Source organism: Lynx canadensis, chromosome D1, assembly GCF_007474595.2.
Source record: "Lynx canadensis isolate LIC74 chromosome D1, mLynCan4.pri.v2, whole genome shotgun sequence".
NCBI lineage: Eukaryota > Metazoa > Chordata > Mammalia > Carnivora > Felidae > Lynx > Lynx canadensis.
Window position 1 is genome coordinate 87,339,997 of NC_044312.2, and position 25,772 is coordinate 87,365,768.

Here is a 25,772-nt window from a genome sequence, read left to right on the forward strand (position 1 = left end):
TCCCTTTTAATTTCTCATTTCTGTTTTTAATATTGCCATACTAATTTTATTGTTACTGTTTTGGTATATTTTTCCATATCTGTTTTCTTTCAAAATATTTTCTCTTGTGAACTATAACTCACATATGGAAATAAATGTAAGACATGTAAGATAACACACATACAATTTCTATAAATTTGAAAATGCAGACATTACTAAGCCATATTCCCTGACTATAATGCAATAATTTTATAAATAATAGTTGAAAGGAAAAAAAGAAAAAGGACAAAGAATAAAAAGTTTATTGTTAAAACTTCTAAATAACTTCTCCTAAATAACTCATGGCTTAAAAAGAAACCAAAACTGAAATGATTAACCACTTAGAAAGGACAGTGGAGCATTACATTTCAAAACCAATGAGATGTGCCAAAAGTGTGGAGCAAAGAATAAAATTTAATGGTGTTAAATGCTACTCATTAGAGAACAAGAAAGTACAAAATTTGAATATTATATTAATTTTTTTAATGATTAGTATTTTGAGAGAGAGAGACAGAGACAGAGTGCAAGTTGGGGAGGGGCAGAGAGAGAGGGAGACACAGAATCTGAAGCAGGCTTCAGGCTCCAATCTGTCAGCACAGGACCTGATGCAGGGCTCGAACCCACAAACTGTGAGATCATGACCGGAGCCAAAGTCAGACGCTCAACCAGGTGCCCCCAAATTGAATATTATACATTAAACTCAACTCATAACCTCTAGAACTAACCACTATCTTAGTTGGGGGTGGTAATCACTTCCTTGCTTTTCTTTTGTAATTTTATCACATGTGTATGCATCCCTAAATACTATACCTTTGTTTTTTTAAGTATATTTGACATACAATGTTATATTAGTTTCCAATGCATAGCTTATTGATTCAACAATTTCATACATTTCTCAATCTGTCACCATGCAACATTAATACAGTATTATTGACTGTATTCCTTCTGTTATTTCATTCTCCATTACTTTTTATAACTGGAAGTATGTACCTCTTAATCCTTTTATGTATATTATACTATACTATACCTGAACACTCTTCTTAGCTTTGGTTTGTTTTAAAGCTTCATAAAAAGAGCATCATAGAGTATTTATATATAGAGGTTCCCTTACTAATTTAAAGTTATACATTCTTTATTTTTATTAAAAAATTTTTTTAATTACTCAGCAATCAAAAGAATGAAATCTTGTCATTCGCAACTATGTGGATGGAACTAGAGGGTACTATGTTAAGCGAAATTAGTCAGAGAAAGACAAATATCATAGGACTTCATTTGTATGAGTACTGTAAGGTACAAAACAGATGAACATAAGGGAAGGGAAGCAAAAATAATACAAAAACAGGGAGGGGGACAAAAACATAAGAGACTCTTAAATACGGAGAACAAACAGAGGGTTACTGGAGGTGTTGTGGGAGGGGGGATGGGCTAAATGGGTAAGGGGCATTAAGAAATCTACTCCTGAAGTCACTGTTGCACTATATGCTAACTAACTTAGATGTAAATTTTTTTAAAAATTAAATAAAAATTAAAAGGAAAAAAAACTCACAGTGAAAAGGAAAATGTATTTGATGACATGAGAATTTAAAAAAGTCGGATGCAAAAGCTCCATTGATAAAATAAAAATAATTATACATTGGGAAATAAAAATAAAATGAGAAATAAAACAATTTTTTAATATTTATTTTTTGAGAGAGAGAGACACACAAAGTGTGAGCAGGGGTGGAGCAAAGGGAGACACAGACTCTGAAGCAGGCTCCAGGCTCAGACCTGTCAGCACAGAGCCCAACTTGGGGCTTGAACTCATGAACTCGAGGTCATGACCTGAGCTGAATTCGGCCATTTAACTGACTGAGCCACCCAGGTGCCCCAGTTATACATTCTTTTAAAAGAAATATTGCTTAGTTTTTACTATGGACATTTTCTTTTTTTGTTTATTTTTTTATATGTTTATTTTGAGAAAGAGGGAGAGAGAGCACATGGGCAGGGTGGGGGGGGGGGGGGGGCAGAGAGGGAGAGAGAGAGGATCCCAAGCAAGCTCTGCACTGTCATTGCAGAGCCCCAACGTAGGGCTTAATCTCGTGAACTGTGAGATCATGACCTGAACCGAAATCAAGAGTCGGACACTTAACTAACTGAGCCACCCAGACACCCCTAAAATTTATTTATTTTGAGAGAGAGCACATGTGTATGCACGAGTAGGAGAGGGGCAGAGAAAGAGAAAGGGAAAGAGAGGATCCCAAGGAGGCTCCATGCTGTCAGTGCAGATCCCGAAGTGGGGCTCAATCCCATCAACCATGAGATCATGACCTGAGCCAAATCAAGAGTCAGATGCTCAACCCACTGAGCCAATCAGGTGCCCATGGCATTTCAAATATAAACAAAGATTGATATAATTAAACCAATGTATGTATCACTCAGTTTTTTTTTTTTTAATTTTTTTCAGTGTTTATTTTTTTGAGGGAGTGTGTATGCACATGTGCAAGGGAGGGGCAGAGAGGGGGGTATAGATGATCAGAAGTGGGCTTTGTGCTGACAGCAGCGGGTCCAGTGGGGGGCTTGAACTCACAAACAGTGAGATCATGACCTGAGCCAAAGTCGGACACTTAACAACTGAGCCACCCAGTGATAGGTACCCCTATCACTTAGCTTTAATAATCATTGATACGTGGTCAGTCTCGTCTCATTCCTGTATTCCCAACCCCTCATTATTTTGATGAAATATTTCTGTTCTTTTCCTGGTTATAGTAGGAATTGCAGTATGTATTTTCTGCTTCTCAAAATCTGTTAATATCTTTCTTTCCTCCTGGATAATAGTAGACTTTTGAACACTAGAACTCTTTGAACAATGTGTATAGTTTTCAGAAGGGAAGCTTTATATTTTTCTGAAATTTTATTCCAAATATTTTTTTTCTTTTTGATGCAATTATAAGTGAATTGTATTCCTGAATTCTTTTTTTTTTAACGTTTGTTTGTTTGTTTGTTTTATTTATTTATTTATTTTGAGAGAAAGAGTGTGCTCATGTGAACAGTGGAAAGGCAGAGAGAAAGAGAGCGAGAGAGAATCCCAAGCAGGCTCCATGCTGTCAGCTCAGAGCCCCATACAGAGCTCCATCTCACAAACCGTGAGGTCATGACTTGAGCCAAAATCAAGAGTGGGACACTTAACCAACTGTGCCACCCTGGCACCCCCTGAATTCATTTTTGGATTGTTCGTTGCGAGTATATAGAAATACATTTGGGGCCGCCTGGCTGGCTCAGTTGGTACAGTATGTGACTCTTGATCTTGAGGTTGTGAGTTCATGGCCCACGTTGGGTGTAGAGCTTACTTTAAAAAAATACTATTGATTTTTATATATTGATTTTATACTCTGAAAACTTGCTGAACTTATTAACTCAAATAGTTTTTTTAGGAGATTCCTTTGGATTTTCTATATACAAGATCATGTCATCTGCAAATAGAGATTATTTATTTCTTCAGACATCTTTCTTGGGGGAAAGCATCTATCTAGTTTTTTACCATTAAGTCTGATGTCAGCTTTTGGGTTTTTGTAGATGCCCTTTATCAGGTTGAAGTTCCCTCCTATGTTCAGCTTGTTGAGTATTTTTATCACCCAAAGTGTTTAAATTCATGGTGCTGAATTTTGTCAAATGCTTTTCTGCATCTAATGAGATGATCCTTTGGTTTTGTCCTTTGTTATGTTAATATGATGACTGATTGATCTTTAGATGTTAAAACCCATTGGTCATGATGTATAATTCTTTTATATGTGGTTGATTTCCCTCATATGTTGAAGATTTTTGTGTATATATTCATGAGGGATGCTGATCCTATGGTTTTTTGTGTATGATGTTTTGTCTGGTTTAGGTATTGGAATAATACTGGCCTATAGAATGAAGCGGGACGTGTTTCCTTCTATTTTTTGGCTTATGATGGATTGATATTAATTCTTACTTAACATTAAAATTGGTAGAATCTATTTGTGAACCCATTTGGGCCTGTGCTTATCTTGTGGGATGCTTTTTAACATTTTTATTCTCCCTACTTGTTGGTCTGTTCATATATTGTATTTCTTCTCGAGTCCTTTTAGTTTCATTTTTCTAGGAATTTCGTCTTATTTGTTAGCATACAATTTTCATGTTATTATTTTATAATCCTTTTTATTTCTGTAGTTCTTAGAGCTTTTTCAAAGTATTTTGGGGTGTTGTTTTCCCTTCCCACATCCAATTTGCTTTTTTTCTTCTAGGAATTCTTCACAGCTTTGGTCAGCTGACCCTTCTTATCTTGCATCCCTTTTGTGTCTCAGTTCTTCTAAAAATTTTTTTAATTTTTATTTATTTTAGAGAGAGAAAGAGAATGAACAGGGGAGGGGCAGATAGCGGGCAACACAGAATCCAAAGCACGCTCCAGGCTCTGAGCTGTCAGCACAGAGCCCAGTGCAGGGCTTGAACCCACAAACTACAAGATCATGGCCTGAGCCAAAGTCGGACCCTTAACTGACTGAGCCACCCAGGCACCCCTCTGTTCTTAAAATAGCTTTGTGCTACTTAATGGACTCAGGGGTAAGAGTAGGTTGATGGAGGCCCTCAGTCTGATTGTCATCCAGATGTAATTCTATCACTTTGTTTCTTGGAAATTTACAGCCATATTTTAATTTCTTACTATAGTGTTCATTGTTTCAAACAATTGATGGTAAAAATAATCAAGTCTTTCTTTTTACACTGTTCAGATTTTACTCCAAACAAGTTTATTTGTATTACTGATTTGCATTTGCTTGATCTAGTTTCAGAAGCCCTACGGGTGGCAACTACTAGCCCAACTGCCAATACTACTGGTACTGCTACCTCTACCACTGTGGGTGCAGTTAAACAAGAACCTCCCTGCTCTACTTCATCTGCAATAAATATCCTGGAAAATATAAACTCTACAGAACCCCCAAAGCCCTGCGAACTTGATGGGCTTCCTTCAGACCAGTTTGCAAAAGGACAGGACACTGTTGCCATAGAAGGTTTTACAGATGAGGAGAACACAGAAAGTGGAGGAGAAGGCCAATACAGAGAGCGTGATGAATTTGTGGTAAAGATAGAAGACATAGAGACTTTTAAGGTGATTTAAATGTTCACAGGTGTAAAGGTCATAGTTTAGTGGGCATGTCCTATACTAAGCCTTCATAATGACTAACAGTATGCCTCTGGCTTGAACTGCAAAAAGTTATATTTTTATAGTTATTCTGTTGTAATTGCTAGATAATAAAATCAAACTAGCAGATGTCAGATATTTTGAAAAAACAGTTTAAAATTATTTTGACTTTTTTTGAGTTTTGCATATTTCTGACTAGTCAGTATGCTGCATTTAGGTGCTAGTAATGAGAGCAGTTTTGAAATGTTAATGTTTTTGAAGGTTCACAACTCAATTGTATTGTTAAGGGGTTGGAGAAAATGGTTATTTTTTTTTATTTAAAAGTTTAAAGAAAGTAATAAGAATATAAAATAAACACAGAATTCACTTATTTTCATAATTTCAAATTATAGAACCATAGGTAGAATGGTAAATTTCATACCAGACGATTTTAGCTGTGCTTAAAATAATATATTTTTTGGGTTTTTGTTTCCTTGCTTTTGATTTTATTTTTGAATTGGGGTGGAGAAGAATGGCATTAAAAAGTATAATGAGGACTATAATATAACATTCAAATTGTTTATATGCCTTCCATTCACAATTAACTACTGTTAATATTTTAGCATATTTGTTTCTGGTCTTTTTGAATATGTACATACTCTTGTAAAACTGCACAAATAATGTATCAAAATATCATTAGGGGAAAACTTTCCAGTAGTTACACAAAAGGGTAATGAGCTACTGTACATGTTGGTGTCCTCCCTATTTCTGGAAGAATTTTAGCAGAGATTGAATAGCCACCTTATAAAAATTATTGCAAAAATTCAGCTAGGTTAAAAATAATAGCTATATAGGTCATTCATTTTTCTTTTAGTTCTAAGATTCTATAAATCTAGAATATGTTGCCAGTTTTTAAAAATGTAACTGATTCCACATATTACAGGAGGCTTTAAAAACAGGAAAAGAACCCCCAGCTATTTGGAAAGTACAAAAAGCTTTATTACAGAAGTTTGTTCCTGAAATTCGAGATGGACAAAGAGAATTTGCTGCTACAAATAGTGTAAGTAAAATGCTTGGTTACATTAGCCTTCCTATTTTTTTGACAAAACAGTTATCCTGGGAAAAATAAAGGATGATTTAAATTTAAGTGTATTTTTATTATTTTTTAAATATTTATTTTTGAGAGAGAGAGAGAGAGAGATAAAGAGAGATCAAGAGCAGGGGAGGGGCAGGGAGAGTCAGAGACACAGGATCCAAGCAGGCTCCAGCCTCTGAGCTGTCAGCGCAAAGCCCGACACGGGGCTCCAACTCAGGAGCTGTGAGATCATGACCTGAGCCAAAGTCAGATGCTTAACCAACTGAGCCATCAAGATGCCCCTAATTTTTTTTTAATGTTTATTTATTTTTGAGAGAGAAAGAGAGAGAGGGAGACAGAGTACAAGTGGGGTAGGGACAGAGATAGCGAGAGGCACAGAATCTGAAGTAGGCTCCAGGCTCTGCACCATCAGCACAGAGTGCGACACGGGGCTCAAACCCACGAACCATGAGATGATGACCTGAGCTGAAGTCAAACACTTAACCAGTTGAGCCACCCAGGCGTCCCTAGGCGCCCCTAAATTAAATGTATTTTATATTAAGCATTTCTGATATAAAATTTGATAATATAATACTCTGATAGTCTGATTATAAAACAAAATCAGTATGTAAATACCAGTTTTTAAAAATTAAATCACTTTTTACTAATATATATATATATATATATATATATATATAACCTTTTTTAAAAAAATGAATTAGTTATTAGTCTATAAAAAGTTCATACGGAATCAGGGGCTGCTACTATATTGATTATTCTGCCAATCAAACATCCCAATTTATCAGAAGACTTAGAAAAGTGATTCTTTTATACTTATGTAGTTATTTAACAGCATTGAGTAAGTAAGCATGTGATGATTAGCCAAATGATTAGCCAAATGTAAGCTTCTATGTAAGGGCTTACAGTCAAGAATGAGACTGAGATCATTTTTATTGAGGGTGAAAAGTAGCTTGGCCAGATATGCATTTTGAAAAACTTAAAGGATGCTAATGTAATAGTCAAGCCAACAAATATTTTATGTACAGAATGTATAAGTATGTAATTCATAGTGTTTCTTTCCTTAGTACCTTGGATATTTTGGAGATGCAAAGAGTAAATACAAAAAGATCTACGTGAAGTTCATTGAAAACACAAACAAAAAGGAATATGTCAGAGTGTGTTCCAAAAAGCCAAGAAGTAAGCCTTCACAAACTATCAGGTATTTATTTTCATATGTAATATATATATGAAAGGCTTATTTTTGGCAATGTCTTTTATTTTAAGTTAATTTTATTTTAGTAGTCCCTACACCCAGCGTGGGCTTGAACCCAGAACCCCAAGTATGTGACCCCAAGTCACATGCTCTTTTGACCAAACCAGTCAGGTACTCCAGCAATGTTTTTTTTTTATTTTTATTTTTAATTTTTAATTTGTTTTTAATTTTTGAGAGAGAGAGCACAAGTGGGGGAGAGAAGCAGAGGGAGAGAGAGAGACAGAGAGAGAGAGAATCTTTGGTAGGCTCCGAACTCAGTGTGGATCCCATGACCCTGGGATCACAACCCAAGCCAAAATCAAAAGTCAGACATTCAACCAACTGACCTATCCAGTCATCTGCCCACACCCACAATGTCTTAAACAAAGAATCACATCAGTTAAAGAGCCTAACATTTTTTCATTATATACAAGTCTAAAAATTCAGTGTCTGCTATAATAAGTGATTCTTTTTTTTTTTTTTTTTTTTTTTTTAATTTATTGTCAAGACAGAAAAAGATAGAGCATAAGCAGGGGAGGGGCAGAGAGAGAGGGAGACACAGAATCCAAGGCAGGCTCCAGGCTCTGAGCTGTCAGCACAGAGCCCGACGTGGGGCTCGAACTCAAGACTGTGAGATCATGACCTGAGCTGAAGTCGGACGCTTAACCAACTGAGCAACCCAGGCGCCCCAATAGGTGATTCTTTTTGAAGTAATGAGACCGGAGCCGTAAAGCTCATGACCATCTGTGGTGGGATAGGTACTCTTTTCTTTCCCAGAAGCCTTTTGGTGTCACCCTAATGTAATGGAGGGAAAATAGGTTTAGAGTCAGGAGGTTTGAATCCAGCTTTTTATGACCTAGAGTAACACAACCTTTTTGAAGCCCCCTTTTTTATCCATAAAATGAAAATTAAAATGGAGTGTCAAATTTAAACTGAAATAAATTTTGAGAAAAAACTCTAAAACCTATACATTACCAGGCAAGTGTACAATAGAATTATCATATATTAATGTGATCTGGGTTGTCTGGAACATGGATCTGGAAGACAACTGACCTAGCCACATTCCTGTGATCTGTATGGGAAAAGGGGGTATGACCCTAGATATTCTCAATCTAGTGCTGGTAAGGTCTAGTTTGATTAAGATTCCAACTTATTAGAAGCAGTGCACCTTATTTTTATGATGGAATTTAATCCACTCAAATCTCCAGAACTAACACGGCAAATCTTGAAGGGCTCTAGGACAGATGTAGTTGGTCTCCACACCAAAACTTACTACCACAAGAATCTGAGAGTTTCAGATGGTCAGAGTTACTACATATGGCTATTGATGGTTTATCATGCATTACTTCCCAAAGCCCTTTGATCACCTGTTGTACAGCTTCATCCTCAGGAAAATGAGTTCATAAAGGGAGAGAAGGAGTGAAGAGAGAGAAATAGGGATTAAATTAATAGTCCCTTAATAACTGAATACTGATGTCAGTGGTTAGAGGGTATTTCAAGAGAATTTGTCGGGAGGAGGGTGGGAATCATCATTGGAGATGTATGGGACTTGGGCTTTATTTTGGAGATGTTGGTGAGGTAATTATACTTTTTTTCACAGTGTTATTCATTTTCGGTCTAATTTATTTTAATCTGACAAGATTGCAGTGTGTTAATGAAGTTTGTTTGTAACATTGCAGAACTGTTCAGGCTAAACCAAGTAGTAGCAGTAAAACTTCTGATCCTCCAACACCAAAAACTACAACTACAAAAGCCCCTTCAGTGAAACCCAAAGTTAAACAGCTGAAAGTAAAGGCTGAGCCACCACCAAAGAAGCGGAAGAAATGGAAAGAAGAGTTTTCATCATCCCAATCTGACTCCAGTCCTGAGATCCATTCTACTAGTAGTGATGAGGAGGGTAAGTTCTCTATGAAGTGAATACCTTGGTAACTTTAGATTATCTACCTGAACAGAGAGAAGCAATGATATTCACAATTCAAATTGTTTTATTCTCAGGGGATTTACCTACCTAAGTTCTGCCTAGGCTTTTATAAAAATACATTAAAAAATAAATACAAAAATAAATAAATACATATATACATACATAAATTCTCATTCCTTGAACACTAATTGAAGTACACTTTGCCCATACGTGCAGCCTTGTAAAGTGGAAAAGAACAGTGAACTGAAAGAAGACTGCTGCCATAGTCATGCCAGTTATCTCGCCTCTTTGGGTAGGATGGGGATTGGATCAGATCATTTATGCTGAGTCCTGTAATCTCTGTAGTTCTAATCTTCAGAGTCTATGTTTATGCTGGAAGAAAAGAGTAAAATGAGCCTAGGAGGCAGCAACTCTGAAACTATAGTTAATAGGGTATAATAATGCATATAATAATGTATACTTATATGGAATATAAGTGTATGGAATATATTTGGAATATATGGAATATATTTGTTAATTATATAATATAATGTATACTGCCGTATATCTGCCACTAGCCAACCAGTACCCTTGACTAATCTAGGTGACCTCTCTGTGCCTTAATTTTTTCTCTTTTATAAAATGAAAAGGTTGAAATAGATCAGACTTTTTGACCTTCAAACCCTTTTATACTCTTAAAACTGTTAAAAGACACCAAAGAGCATTTTCATTGGCTAGATACAGATACAGGTATATTGATTTATTAGAAACTAAACCTGAGATAGTTGTAAAACACAAGAATATACTAGTGCACATTCCATTAGCCATCAAATTGTTGTGAATATAAGTAAGAAATACCAAGCAGTTCATTCTAGAGCAAAAGTTGGCAAACTGGCCAATGGGTCAAATCTGACCTGCAGCCTATTCTTGTAAATAAAGTTTTAATTGGAATGCGGATTCATTTACATATTTTCATATAGTTGGTTTTCTACCACAGTGGCAGATTTGAGTCATTGCTACAAAGAGCATGTGACCATTAAAGCCTCAAATATTTACCATTTGGCCCTTTACAGAAAAAGGTTGGTGACCCTTCTAGAGCATAAAGTTGGAGGTAGGCAGAAAAAGTTGAAAGGATGATAGAAGGCCGGATATGCCAAGCTAAAGCTAAAAAGCCTGGGATCCTGTAAGCAAAGGAGAGTCCCTGGAAGGATTTGAGTAGGGAGCAACATGTTAAAATTGGAATTTGTATTATAAGACCTCATAGTTCAGGTATAAATTGAAAGTCTGAAGTTGGGTCAGTAGGGATGGAAGAGGGGGACACATGAGAAATTCAGGTTGAATATAAATGGTGAATTGTGGGGTGCTATTGAGGTTGATGACCAGGTTGGATTCTGACATTACAAGCTCATTGCTTGGGAGCTTATCTTAAAGCTTATTTGAACAGAAAGAGAATGGTAGGGCATCTGGGTGGCTCGGTTGGTTAGTAGTTGAGCGTCTGACTCTTGATTTTGCCTCACATCATGATCTCAGGGTCGAGCCCCATTTTGGGAGCCTACTAGAGATTCTCTCTCCCCCTGCCCCTTTCCCCAGGTCATATTCTCTCTCACTCTCTCTCTCTCTCTCTCTCTCTCTCTCTCTCTCAAATTAAATAAAAATAAAAAAATAAAAGCTACTCATGAAGTTTGAACATCAGAATTTATAAAGAAATGCAGTGCTTTGGGCCACCTGGGTGTTTAGTTTTGATTTTGGCTCAGGTCATGATCTCATGGTTTGTGGGTTTGAGCCCCATGTCAGGCTCTGCACTAACAGCACAGAGCCTGCTTGGGATTTTCTGTCTCCCTCTCTCTCTACCCCCCACCTCCCCACACCCAAAAATTAAAATGGAAAAAAAAATTTTAATTCTTTTAAAGATTAAAAAAAAGATATTCAGTGCTTTGAGTGTGTATGGAAGGCAATACTTGTAACTTTTGTAGTTTGCTTTCCTTTCTATGGTTTAGAATGGAATGGTTTAGGTTCTAAATTTGCACGCAATTATACCGCTTCCTTAAATGACATTCAAGATGTTTTTCTTTAATGATGACTTGAGTTGCCACTAGATGTCACTAATAGGTAAGCATTTTTATTATTTTTGATTATTTCTTAAAAGGCAAATATTGATAATAAACATAGATTTATACATTGGTGGTTTTTAAAATTATTTAAGAGTTTTTTATAATCTTCAGATTTATTGAGGATTCCAAAATACTTGTGCTTTTGTGGGCTATATGTATTGACATTTACCAAATGTCTATTAAGATAATTTAAAAAAATTTTTTTAATGTTTATTTATTTTTGAGAGACAGAGTATGAGCAGGGGAGGGGCAGAGAGACCCACACACACATAGAGAACCTGAAGCAGGCTGCAGGCTCTGAGCTGTCAGCACAGAGCCTGAGGCAGGGCTCAGACTCATGACACCACGAGATCATGACCTGAGCTTAAAGTCAGATGCTTAACCAACTGAGCCACCAGGGTGCCCCTAAAACAAATTTTTAAAATATTTATTTAAAGTAAACCAAGGGCCACTCAGGTGGCTCAGTTGGTTAAGCATCTGACTTTGGCTGAGGTCATGATCTCGCGGTGTCTTGAGTTTGAGCTCCGCCTTGGGCTCTGTACTGACAGCTCATAGCTTGGAGCCTAGAGCCTGCTTCAGATCCTGTTTCTGTCTCTCTGTCCCTGCCCCGCTCAAGCTCTGTTTTTTCCACTCTCTCAAATATAAAATAAACAGATTACAGGGGTGCCTCGGTGGTTCATTCTGTTAAGCCCCCCACTCTTGATCTCAGCTCAGGTCTTGATCTCATGGTTGTGAGTTCAAGCCCCGCGTTGGACTCTGTGCTGACAGCTCAGAGCCTGGAGCCTGCTTCAGATTCTGTGTCTCCCTGTCTCTCTGCCCCTCCCCCACTCGCACTCTGTCTCTCCCTCTCCCTCTCTCTCAAAAAAATAAAAATAAAAACATTTTTTAAATGTAAAAAAATAAAATAAAATAAACCCATTACTTATTAACATTTTTAACTACTATATTTTCCTAAATTAACAGAAGAGTAGCATTTTCATGTTTGCTTCTACATATATTATTTAAGCTAATGTATAAAAAGAAAACCCAGACTTATATAGATTTTTTTTAAATTTTTTTTTAACGTTTTTTATTTTTGAGACAGAGAGAGACAGAGCATGAACAGGGGAGGGGCAGAGAGAGAGGAGGAGACACAGAATCTGAAACAGGCTCCAGGCTCTGAGCTGTCAGCACAGAGCCCGACGCGGGGCTCGAACTCATGTACCGTGAGATCATGACCTGAGCCAAAGTCGGATGCTTAACCGACCAAGCCACCCAGGTGCCCCTATATAGGTTTTTAATTACCTTTTCAGACAATTATGGATATTTTTATTATTTGATACTCAAAAGTTTTTTATTTTATAAACTTGACCAGTAGTAGCTTCTTCAACTTCTCATGCTTATTACATTAAAATTTATTGGTTTCTCTTACCCCTTGAATGTATCTTTAATTCATGAATGATTTTATCCATTCTGCGTGTGAAAATATCTGTTAGCTCATTGAGGTACATATTCTATTTCTTTTTTTTTCCACATTTTATAAACTTGGGCTAAAATATATATACATAATATTTGCCATTATAGCCATTTTTTTTTAACGTTTATTTATTTTTGAGACAGAGCATGAACGGGGGAGAGTCAGAGAGAGGGAGACACATAATCTGAAACAGGCTCCAGGCTCTGAGCTGTCAGCACAGAACCCGACGCAGGGCTCGAACTCACGGACCGTGAGATCATGACCTGAGCCGAAGTCGGACGCTTAACCGACCAAGCCACCCAGGCGCCCCTAGCCATTTTTAAGTGTACATTTCAGTAGCATTGATTATATTCACACTGTTGTGCAACTATCACAACTATTTTCAAGACATTTTCATCACACCAAACAGAAACTTTGTAACCATTAAGCAATAACTACCGATTCTCTCTTTCCCCCAGTTGTTGGTAATCTCTAATCTAGTTTCTGTTTCCATGAATTTGCCTACTCTAAATATCTCATATAAGTGTATCTGTCTTATTTCACTTATAATGTTTTCAAGGTTCATCCATGTTACAGCATGTATATGAACTTAATTGCTTTTTACGGCCAGCTATTCATTGTAAGTTTATGCATTGTATGTTCATTTATCTTTTCATCTTTTGATGGACACATAGATTATTTCCACCTTTTGGCTATTATAAATGGTGCATGCAATGAACATTGGCATACAAATATATTTGTGTCTTTTTTTTATTGTTTTGGGTGTATACCTAGGAGCGGAGTTGCTGGGCCATATGATAAGTGTATGTTTAGCTTTTTGAGGAACCACCAAACCTTTGAAATACCCCAATGATTGCACCATTTTACTTTACTGCCAGCAATGCGTAAGGTTCCGGTTTTTTCACATCCTCACCAACACTTGTTATTTTTTGTTTCTGGTGGGTTGTTTTGTTTTATTTTTTATTGTAGCCATCCTAGTAGGTGTAAAGTGGTATATGACTGAAGTTTTGATTTGTAGTTCCTTAACAACTAATGTTGAGTATCTTTTCAAGTGCTTACTGTCCATTTCCTTATCTTCTTTGAAGAAATGTCTATTCTGATATGTTGCCTAGTTTTAATTAGGCTATTTCTTCTTTTGTTCTGAAGTTGTAGGAGTTCTTTATATATTCTAGATAATAAACCCTTACCAGATGTAGGATTTAAAATATTTTATCTTATTCTTTTGATAATGTCCATTGATGCACAAAAGTTTGAAATTCTGGGGCACCTGGGTGGCCCAGTCAGTTGAGCATCCAACTCTTGATTTCAGCTCAGGTCATGATCCCAGGTTTGTGGGATTGGGCCCTGCATCAGGCTCCACGCTGAGCTTGGAGCCTGCTCAAAATTCTTTCTCCCTTTGCCCCTTCACTGAATGCTCTCTCTCTCAAAAAAAAGTTTGAAGTTCTAACGAAGCCAAATTTCTTTATTTTTTCTTTTATTGCTTAGACTTTTGGTGTCATGTTAAGAATCCATTGCCAAATACAAGGTCATGAAGATTTACCCCTATATTTCCTAAGAGTTTCATGACTTTATTTTTTTTAATGTTGGTTTGTTTTTTTTAAATTTTTTTAATGTTTGTTTACTTCTGAGAGAGACAAAGCGTGAGCAAGGGAGGGTCAGAGAGAGGGAGACACAGAATCTGAAGCAGGCTCCAGGCTCTGAGCTGTCAGCATGAAGCCCAACACGGTGCTGGAACTCACAAGCCAACTTACAAGCCACGAAATCATGACCTGAGCCAAAGTCGGAAGCTTAACTAACTGAGCCACCCAGGTGCCCCTAAGGTTTATTTTTGAGAGAAAAAAAGAGTGCATGTAAGTGGGGGGAGGGGCAGAGAAAGGGAGACAGAGGATCCAAAGCGGGCTCTGTGCTGACATCAGAGAACCCAATGCAGGGCTCCATGAAATCATGACCTGAGCTGAAGTCAGGCATTCAACCAACTGAGCCACCCAGGCGCCTCTAAGAGTTTCATGATTTTAGCTCTTACATTTAGGTCATACATTTTTACAGTGTAACACTAATATTACCACTGATCTCATCAGTGAATTCCTTAAGTACGGGGATGTTGTCAAGCTCACAGCTGTAGATACATGTTTTCCAGAATTCTGATTTTCATTTGAAACCTGAAATTTTGGGAGTGCCTGGCTGGCTCAGTCGCGGAGTATGCGACTCAGTCTCAGAGTCGTGAATTTGAGCTCCACATGGGGTGTAGAGATTACTTAAAAATAAAATCTTTTAAAAAAATAAAAAAAATGAAACCTCAAATTTTGTCATTGTTAGTAAATGCTGTCATTTGTTCTCTTTGAATGACAGGTTCATTTCATTAATTTTTGAGAGAATGTCTGCCAGATACCTGAGTCTGAATAGGCATGGTGTGTCTGGCAATCACTCTTTCAAATGAAAATGGTTGTCCCAAGGGGAGAAAAGGGTCTAGTTCATCTTGTAACTCAAACAATTGCATGGATGCTCTTCCTGGAGATAACCATCATACTTTAAAACAGAAGTGCTTCATTTGTACCTCTAATTTATCACACAGAATATTGAGACATTTACTCAAGAGTAAAAAATTTAATGCAATTAATCATTTTTACTGCTTCATGAAAAACTGTTTTTTTCATTTTTTTAAGTAATGTCTACCCAGTGGGGCTTGAACTCAGGACCCAACATCAAGAGTCACACACTGCACCGAGAGAGCCAGCCAGGCTCCCCAAGGACTATTCTTTAAAAAAAAAAAAAATTTTTTTTTTCAACGTTTTTTTTTTAATTTTTATTTTTGGGACAGAGAGAGACAGAGCATGAACGGGGGAGGGACAGAGAGAGAGGGAGACACAGAATCGGAAACAGGCTCCAGGCTCCGAGCCATCAGCCCAGAGCCCGAGGCGGGGCTCGAACTCACGGACTGTGAGATCGTGGCCTGGCTGAAGTCGGACGCTTAACTGACTGCGCCACCCAGGCGCCCCAAAAAAAAATTTTTTTTAATGTTTATTTATTTTTGAGGGAGACAGAGTGTGAACAGGGGAGGGGCAGAGAGAGAGGGAGACACAGAATCCGAACAGGTTCCAGGCTCTGAGCTGTCAGCACAGAGCCCGATGCGGGGCTCAAAGCCACAAACCACGAGATCATGACCTGAGCCAAAGTCAGACATTCAATGGACTGAGCCACCCAGGTGCTCCTCCTTAAGGACTATTCTTATTTGAAACTGGCTTTTTTCCCCCTTTAAATGCATGTCAGGGAGATGGCAAAGTATATGGCTACTAGTGCAATTTGGTGCCACTGCTTTGATTCATACTAAGTAAGGCACCAGCATTTTTACCCATCATTATTTTTACAAACGTCAACAGAGTAAAAAAGGTATATAGCATTTAATATTTTTATGAAAACAATTTTGACATCATGAAAAGGATCTTGGAGGAAACCTCAAAAGATCCTTGGACCATACTTTAAGAATTGCTTTAAAGGCTGTGATAATAGTTTGTTAAATAACAAATATTCAACCAAATAAGTTTTAAACATATTGGCTTTTTTATTCAATTAATGGATCAGGCAGCATCCCATCTGGCAAGTAGAGGGGAGCTCCAAAGGGCTATAGAAAAGGAAAGGTTTTAAAAGTAGAGAGGGAGTGGTAAAAAGGAAATTATTAGCAAAAATCCACTGTTTTAGGCAAGGTCACCCTATCAGTAAATTTCCTAGTGCTGACCAGGAAATTCCCATGTTAACTGGGTAAAGGTTACATTTCTGGGGTTTGAAACTGCAGTTAGGTTAGGTATTATTATGTCCTGGCTTATGTCCTGGTCCTGTTATTAAGTCCTGGTAATGACTTGGGGCCTTACCCTAAGTGACACCATTTTGGGCCTGTGTGTGTATAAAACAAACAAACAAACTTTTTTTTTACAAGTTATGTATTTTAATCAAAAAAGTAAAAATTGAGACATTTCTAATCTTAAAGTTCTTGCCATTGAACTTGAGTGAAGTTTTCCTTGTGTATGGGCTATTTTATATTTTTTTAAAAAATGTGTATATGCCTTGGCTCTAGACCAGAATTTTACAGTAATTTAAGTGTAGAATTAAAAAAAGAAGAGATGGCTGTATATTAACTCATACATTAGATGTCTTATGTAGTTTCTTCAATCTAGAGAAACCATCAGTTCTGGAGTAGCACAGCCAGGGGAGAACAAACAGGTTCCTGTGGGGCTGATGTTTACCAATGCTGGGCTAGTATTGGGCTTCAGAGTCACCTGGGAACCTTTAGAAGTATAATATTTAAACCTCATCATTACTGCTACCACCACCTACCCACCCACCCCCACCAAAAGATTCTGTTTTAATAGTCTAGCAAGCTGATTTGTTTTGTTTTGTTTTGTTTTGTTTTGTTTTGTTTTGTTTTACGAGCTCTCTAGTGATGGTGATGTGCAAACCAGCTTTGAGAATCTGTAACCTGGGGTGTTTTTAAAAGCCAAATGTGAGAAGCTTGAATTTGAAGAAATTTTATCTACAACCTTTTATCTGCTTGTAGGCTCTTTTTATAAATAAAAGTGTTTTTTAAATTTATCAGGAAGAATATTTAATATTTCGTCTTTTCACTCTCTCAGAATTTGATCCTCCAGCTCCCTTTGTCACTCGTTTTTTGAATACAAGAGCGATGAAGGAAACCTTTAAGAGCTACATGGAATTGCTTGTTAGCATCGCTTTGGACCCTGACACAATGCAAGCCTTAGAGAAGAGCAATGGTACAGTCTGCTAAGTAGTACTTTCTTGGTAGTGCTTCATGGATCTTCTTTATTCTTATCTGTTAGTTATGTGTTTAGTATGTAGGTTTTCTAATAGATATCTGTATATTGTCAGTTCACATGTTCATGATACTGATTCTATAAAGTATTCCTGTCTTTTCATGAATTGTCAATATTTGAACAAATTTATATTGAGGGATTTTTTTAGATTGGATGTATTTTTATTGATTCCTACTCATGGGAAAATTATGTAACTACCCACTAGTTTCTTTCAATTCTAAATCTTTGTCATCCTTATAACATTTCACTAAGTGTCTATGTTATACACAAGGTCCAGAGGTCAACACATTCTGCTTTCTAATGATTGGAAAGATGAAGTGGATAATAATGGTATAAAGATTAAAATCACATTATTTGTGTCTCATAAAAGATACATCACCAAATAATTATATTCTAATCAATTAATAATAAAACAATGTATGCATTAGGTTACATTCATTAATATTATTCCTTTATATTCTTCCTTTAGTAACTTTTCCTTACAGTAAAATAGAGATGAGATTGATATCTGAAATAACTGGTGACTCATATATTTAATGTTGCTTGCTAATATTTACTACTCATCTACTGTAGCATTCACCAAGGAAGCTAAAAGAGGGAATGAAAGGGTTGTTAATGAGTCAGTTTCCATCACCCCCAAAATGATTGTATGCATGTATGATCAAAAGATAGTAACAAAAATCACTAACAATATACTTCAACAGTAATGCCTAATAATACATATGTTATTTCCACATACTTTGATATACATTATTCTGTTTTACTCCCAAAACAATTCAGACAGCCATTTTGTGGATGAAGACAGTGAGGCACCTAGAGGTTAAGTGTCTTGCTTAAGAGCCCACAATTTGCATGTAGCAGCAAAAGGATTACAATCTCAAGTCTTCTAATTTTTGATCCATTGTTTTTTGACCGTATCAGAGACAGTAATCCATTCATCAGTCTAAAATTTTAGAGTCATGTAGACCTGGAAGAGACATTAGAGATTATCTAGTCTAAAACATTTATTTTGTAGACTAAGGTTCAAAAAGATTAAATGTATTTCATAGTTATAAAACAACTTAATCATTGAATAACCACAATTAAAACCCATAGTTAATTCCCCACATCAGTGTTTTCACCATTAAATGTTTTCTCTCAATCAAAACTCCTTGCATCATACAACATACATTTCTTAGTAATGGCAATTCCTGGGTAGTTGTATTTTAATTGATTTTTTTTTTCTGTTGCTTATCATTGTTTTCTGATTTTTCTCTATTTGATATAAGGGGGAAAGACTTTAATGGTTATATTTTATTTTTTTTAATGGTAACATTTTTAAAATATCCACAGCTGTTTAAACCTTGTTTTGTGAAATGTAAATTCTTACAGTTTTTGAACAGATTTAATCACTACTAGAAAGATAAAAGAAAACTATCACAGTGTGTATCTAAGGTGAGTGACCTCAGAATGCATTCCTCACTAAGGACTTTTTCTTCAATTAGAGGAAGTGTTCTTCTGCTGGTCACTGCTTGTGTTTGTATTCCAAATATAAAGAATACTTTTATTCATCTATGAAATTAGCGGCCAGATTCTGAGGATTACATATACGTTTTCAGAATGGTCATTAAAGGTAGTGTTATAAAATATATTATTATGCTGGTAATTTGAGAAATAATCTAGTAACCTAAAATATTTAATACAGCACCAAAAGTAATTAATTCTCCAATGAAAGTGCTTTTTTTTTTTAAAGAGATCTTAAAGTTTTAGAGGGGTGAAAAGAAAGTAAAAAGTTTTGGTTAGAATCTTTATCATACTTTTACTCTCTCCTTTTCTGAAATAACTATTTTGACTCTTCTCTTGTGTTTTTGAAACTGGATTTTGATCATTTTTCTTCCCCTACTTTTTTTGGCCCAAACTACAGTTAAATTAAGACTATCATATTTGGTATTTTATAGATTTTTATAATGTCAGATAAATCTATATTTTGTAATATGATTATTGTTCAGATGATAAATGAGGTCTGGAGAAACTAGGCAGTCTGCTCACTGGTCATGGTAGCTGTCATCAATCAATTCTGGTGGCAGAGACAGGGCTAAAACCCAGGACTTCTGATCTTGTCCTCATACTGTGCTGTTTCTTTCTCAGGTTGGCTATTGCAAACCTATTTTTTCAAGTTACCTTTTGTTCAGAAAGCTACATGTCCAGTATTTTTAAAGTAATATTTACATACACCAATGAATTTAATATCTTAACTTTGAGGAAAACTTGGATTTTTAACAAGTTTTTATGTTGATAGTTTATCCTGTTACAATAAATTTTTATCTTGTTTTAGATGAGCTCCTTTTGCCTCATATGAAAAAAATAGATAGTATGCTGAATGATAACCGAAAGAGACTTCTTTTGAATCTTCATTTGGATCAGCCATTCAAGGTATTTCCTTCAGATGATTTTATTAGCAAACTCACTGGCAATCCTAGTCTTAAGAATAATAGCAAGAATTTATGAAGTCACTCTCAGTTTTATAAATTTTCACCAACGAAATTTAAGTTTTCATTCATTATGAGGTCTGTTTAGCTTGTCTTTCATTTTATTAAGGCAGATTCTAGTGTTAATCATTTGCTTTTTTTTTTTTTTTTTTGCTTAAGTTCATTTTTTAGGCTTTTATATTTATCTAGAATTCCTTTTACATAATAATTTCCAAATATTTTCAAAGGTACTTCCTTGGGGTGCCTGGGTGGCTCAGTCGGTTGAGCGACCGACTTCGGCTCAGGTCATGATCCCGCGGTTTTGTGGGTTCAAACCCCGCGTCGGGCTCTGTGCTGCCAGCTCGGAGCCTGGAGCCTGCTTCTGATTCTGTGTCTCCCTCTCTCTCTGACACTCCCCCACTCACGCTCTGTCTCTCTCTGCCTCAGAAATAAATAAACATTAAAAAAAATTTTTTAAAAAAACAAAAGTACTTCCTTTAAACTACCAAATTCCAGTCTTATTTTTCTTTTAAACCTTTTCAAAATTTTCACATTTCATCTATAATTAGAATTGGCCTTTCTTAGCATAGTATAAACAATTTCCTTTATTTGTCTGATTTACTCAATATCTGAGGAAAAGTTATCTTAACATAATGGTAGATATATATAGTTTAAATTGGTCTTGGTGTCATCAGAAATATAGAACAATAAGAAGCTAATCTAAACACAGAAAAATTTATCACAGAAGCTACCTAGTAGTCAAGTTTTTCCAGCTTTTCCTTTTTTTCTTTAATTTTTTTATTGTTTATTTTTGAGAGAGAGCACATGCGTGCTCACACAAGCGGGGGAGGGACAGAGAGAGAGAGAGAGGGAGACACAGAATCCGAAGCAGGCTCCAGGCTCTGAGCTGTCAGCACAGAGCCCGAAGCGGGGCTCAAATTCACGAGCCGTGAGATCATGACCTGAGCCGAAGTCGGACGCTCAACCAACTGAGCCACCCAGGTGCCCCGAAATGTTATATGTTATACTTTTAATAAGAAAGCTGAGGGGCTTCTGGGTGGCTCAGTCGGCTAAGCATCCGACTTCGGCTCAGGTCATGATCTCACGGCTCGTGAATTTGAGCCCCCGCGTCGGGCTCTGTGCTGACAGCTCAGAGCCTGGAGCCTGCTTCGGATTCTGTGTCTCCCTCTCTCTCTGCCCCTCCCCCGCTCATACTCTGTCTCTCTCTGTCAAAAATAAATAAACATTAAAAAAAATTTTTTTAAGTATAACATATAACGTTTAGAATCTTTTGATCATATCTACCTTGGGAAAAGTTTTTTTATATATTTGTATATCTTTTAATTTTTATAAATAGAATTTCTTTTTTATTTTTCTTTAATGTTTATTTTTGAGAGAGAGGGAAGGAGGGGCAGAGAAAGAGGGAGACAGAGAATCTGAAGCAGACTCTGGACTATCAACTATCTGATATCAGTGCTATCAGTACAGAATCTGACACGGGGCTTGAACCCACAAACTGTGAGATCATGGCCAGAGCCAAAGTTGGATGCTCAACTGACTGAGCTACCCAGGCACCCCTGGACTTTATTTTTATAGCAGTTTTAGGTTCACAGCAAAACTGAACAAAGTACAGAGAGTTCCCATCTACCCCACATGAACAACCTGCCCCATTATCAACATCTCCCACCAAAGTGGTATATTTGTCACAATTGATGAACCTACATTGATGTATCTTTATAACCTGAAGTCCACAGTTTGCACGGACTCTCTTGGTGTTGTACATTCTATCAGTTTGGAGAAGGTATAATGACATGTTATCTACTATTAAAGTGTTATACAGAGTACTTTCACTGCCCTGAAAATCCTCTTTGCTGTATTCATCCCTCCCTACCCACTTAACCTCTTGCAACCACTGATCTTTTTACTCTCTCTATAGTTGTACCTTTTCCAGAATGTCCTATAGTTGAAAACTATACCGTATGTGGTCTTTTCAGTTTGGCTTCTTTCACTTACTAATAAGAATTTAAGATTTGGGGGCACCTGGCTGACTCAGTTAGTAGAGCATGCAACTCTTATCTAGGGGTCATGAGATCAAGCCCCACATTGGGTATAGAGCCTACTTAAAAAATAAAAGGGTGCCAGAGTGGCTTAGTCAGTTAAGCATCCAATTCTTGATTTCAGCTCAGGCCATGGTCTCACAGATCGTGGGATTGAGCCCCCGTCCCATAACAGGCTCTGCACTGACAGCATGGAGCCTGCTTGGGATTCTCTCTTTCCTCTCTCTCTCTCTCTCTCTCTCTCTCTCTCTGCCCCTTCTCTGCTTGCACACATATGCACGCACACTCTCTCTCAAAATAAATAAACATGAAAAAATATAAAAAAATAAAGATCTGTAAAATAACTTGTTTTAAAAAAAAGAATTTTTTTTCTGCCATGTCTTTTTATGGCTTGGCAGCTCATTTCTTTTACCACTAAATAATATTCCATTGTCTGAATGTACCACAGTTTATCTGTTCATCTACTGAAGGACATATTTGATTGCTTCCTAATCTTGGCAGTTATCAATAAAGCTAGTATATAAACATATGTGTGAAGGTTTTTGTGTGGATGGAAGTTTTCAGCTCATTTGGGTAATTTGTATAGCTTTTTCACATCCCTATTTTATCCAGACTCCACATAAAAGTGAAAATTGGCTCATTTTACTAGGTAAAAATTAAGGCTCTGAGATTGAGTTCAAAGTTAAATGACACCAGAGTTGCCTGGCTGGCTGAGTCAACAGAGCATGTGATCCTTGGGGTCATGAGATCTAGCCCCACATTGGTTGCAGAGTTACTTAAAAAAAATCAAAAGTTAAATGACACCAAACTACTAATAGTCCTGTATCATTCACAGACGTGCACTTACAGACAAAAAAGTCAAAAGGTAGTAAGAAGCCCGGTACTAAGAATTTGGTCTGCAGACTACAGTCCAGTATTTTCTGCTTAACTGCTATTATCAATTGAAATTTAGAAAATACCTTGCTTTCTGCAGAGAAAGGAATGCTTTTAGATGTGTGTTTTCTAAAAGTTTACCAAATCTTAAAAATGAGCAGTTTGAGGTACCCCCCCTTTTTTTTTTCAAGTAATCTCTATACCCAATATGGGGCTCAAACTTCCTCCCTAGAGATCAAGTCTCCCGCTTTACAAACTGAACCAGCTAGGCTCCCCTTGGCTCAGCCATTTAGAAATGTTAAACCCGTTCTGGGGCACCTGGGTGGCTCAGTCAATTAAGCGACCAACTTCAGCTCAGGTCATGATCTCAAAATCATGGGTTCGAGCCCTGTGTCAGGCTCTGCACTGACAGCTCAGAGCCTGGACCCTGCTTTGGATTCTATGTGTCCCTCTTTCTCTGCCCCTCCCCTGCATTTCCTCTCTCTCTCTCTCTCTCTCTCTCTCTCTCTCAAAAATAAATAAACGTTAAAAAAAAAAGGAGGGGTGCCTGGGTGGCTCAATCAGCTAAGCGTCTGACTTCACCTTAGGTCATGATCTTGCAGTTTGTGGATTCAAGCCCTATGTTGGGCTCTGTGCTGGCAGCTCAGAGCCTGGAGCTTGCTTCAGATTCTGTGTCTTCCTCTCTGTCTTCCCCTCCTCACTCACTGTCTCTCTCTCAAAACATTTGTGTGAAGGCTTTTGTGTGGAAAAAAAAGGGGGGGAATGTTAAACCAGTTCTCTAATAACTTGTATTAAAATAAAGCCACCACTTGACATTTAATAGACTCTGTAGATATTTAAAGCTTATGCGATAGTTTATAATGAACAACTGAAAAATTAGTTTTCATATTATTTTCACAGAAAAAAAACAATTTCTAATTTTGAAATTAGTTATTAATTTTTATTATTTTCATTTACAGCATTTTGCATTTTAAAACCAAAATACAAACAGTAGATTGTAAAAGATTGTCAGTCCTTTAGAAATAATTAACACCATTACTCATGATGATCTTAGTAATTTTAGGAATCCTAAAGCTTTTTGAAGTAAATCATGTTCTGTTTTCCTCAGAAATCCATGTGCTTCCAATCATCTTTAGCATCTTGTCACAGAAAGTACTTGGGAACCCATACAGAGTTTGGAAGAGGTGGCCCTAAAGGTTGTAACTGTTTATAAAACAGTATAGCCTGTCAAATGGTAATTACATTCTGAATAATCAAAATAATGGAGGCACTTGAACCTGTATATTGTCAGAATTCAAAATAGTAAATGATAGTGGTTACTCAATTTAATCTTTTAAAACAACTTTTTCTTTTTTTTTTTAAGTAAACTCTATGCCCAACATAGGCTCAAACTCACAACCATGAGATCAAGAGTCACACACTCCACCACCTTAAAACAATACTTAAACTAGTTAAATTTAGCTATAAAGATCATTCGTTATTGTTTGTGGCTTTTCATGATTTACCAAGTAGGTAAGGGCATAAATGTGCCAGTGACTTTTAAAGAATGGATTAGAGGAACACTTGGGTGGCTCAGTCAGTTAAGTGTCAGACTTTTGATTTCAGCTCAGGTCATGGTCTCACAGTTCCTGAGATTGAGCCCCATGTCAGGCTCAGCACTGAATGCGCAGAGCCTGCTTGGGATTCTCTCTCTTCTTTAAAAATAAATAACAATTAAAAAAAAAAAAGTATGGACTAGAATTGGTTTGGCTATATGACCACTAACTTGTCAGTGAGTAACTACTGTGTCATTGTGGCCAAAAAATTCATCAAGACCTGTTTTAGACTCCCTTAACACAACCGTAGTCAAAAAAGGCAGAGGAGTAGTGAAGCCAGAGAAGTATTATGATGCTGCTCATTTTCACTGTTCTCATCCTCACCTGTGATCCAATGAATTCTTTATAGCAGGGGTTGGCCAAGTGGAATTGGTAGAGCTTTGGAGAAACATATGTCCCTCTTTCCCCTACTTTGAAGCCACAGAGAGGCATTACTAGAAATCCCTGCCTGATTAAGGAGTCCCTACAGTGCCATGTGCTGTTGGCATAAAGCAGGTCATAAGGCTCACTCAAATTTAAGGGATGAGGAAATAGATTCCACATCTTGATGGAAGAGCTACAAAGAATTTGTAGCTATGTTTAATACCCGTGTATATATCTGTATTGTATATATTTACCACATGCCATCTGTACCCTCTGCATATTCGTGTGTGTACTAAGCATAAATGTATGTATGTATTTTTTTCTGTATTTTTTAAAATAAATTTTGAATAGCTGAAAGTAGTTTAGTTTTCTTCTGATGTCAGTTATTTTTGCTTTATTTTAAAGAATGCTTTGGAAAGTTTTCCTGAACTAACAATAATTACCCGTGACTCTAAAGCAAAAAGTGGGGGTTCTGCTATTTCTAAAATCAAAATGAATGGCAAAGCTTATAATAAGAAAACTCTAAGGACTTCTAAAACAACCACCAAATCTGCACAAGTAAGTAGATATTGATTGATAAAATTATACCTTTTCCACTTAATATAATTCCTATTTAAAACATTGAAACAAGCAAATATTTTACTAAATTTTGTTGTAAATATGAAATCTTTTCAGATACGCATGAG

At 36.7% G+C, this 25,772-nt stretch overlaps 1 protein-coding gene across 1 annotated transcript in view; it reads left to right on the forward strand.

The window, feature by feature from the left end:
- The window catches only part of QSER1 (glutamine and serine rich 1), a 46,801-nt gene that overhangs the window by 14,864 nt on the left and 6,165 nt on the right, over positions 1–25,772 (forward strand). Inside the window, exons 4-10 of the mRNA XM_032594848.1 lie at positions 4,800–5,122; positions 6,078–6,194; positions 7,295–7,428; positions 9,141–9,358; positions 17,554–17,691; positions 20,066–20,163; positions 25,492–25,644. Of these exons, the coding sequence (XP_032450739.1) occupies positions 4,800–5,122; positions 6,078–6,194; positions 7,295–7,428; positions 9,141–9,358; positions 17,554–17,691; positions 20,066–20,163; positions 25,492–25,644 (1,181 nt within the window). The remainder of the gene's footprint in view (positions 1–4,799; positions 5,123–6,077; positions 6,195–7,294; positions 7,429–9,140; positions 9,359–17,553; positions 17,692–20,065; positions 20,164–25,491; positions 25,645–25,772) is intronic.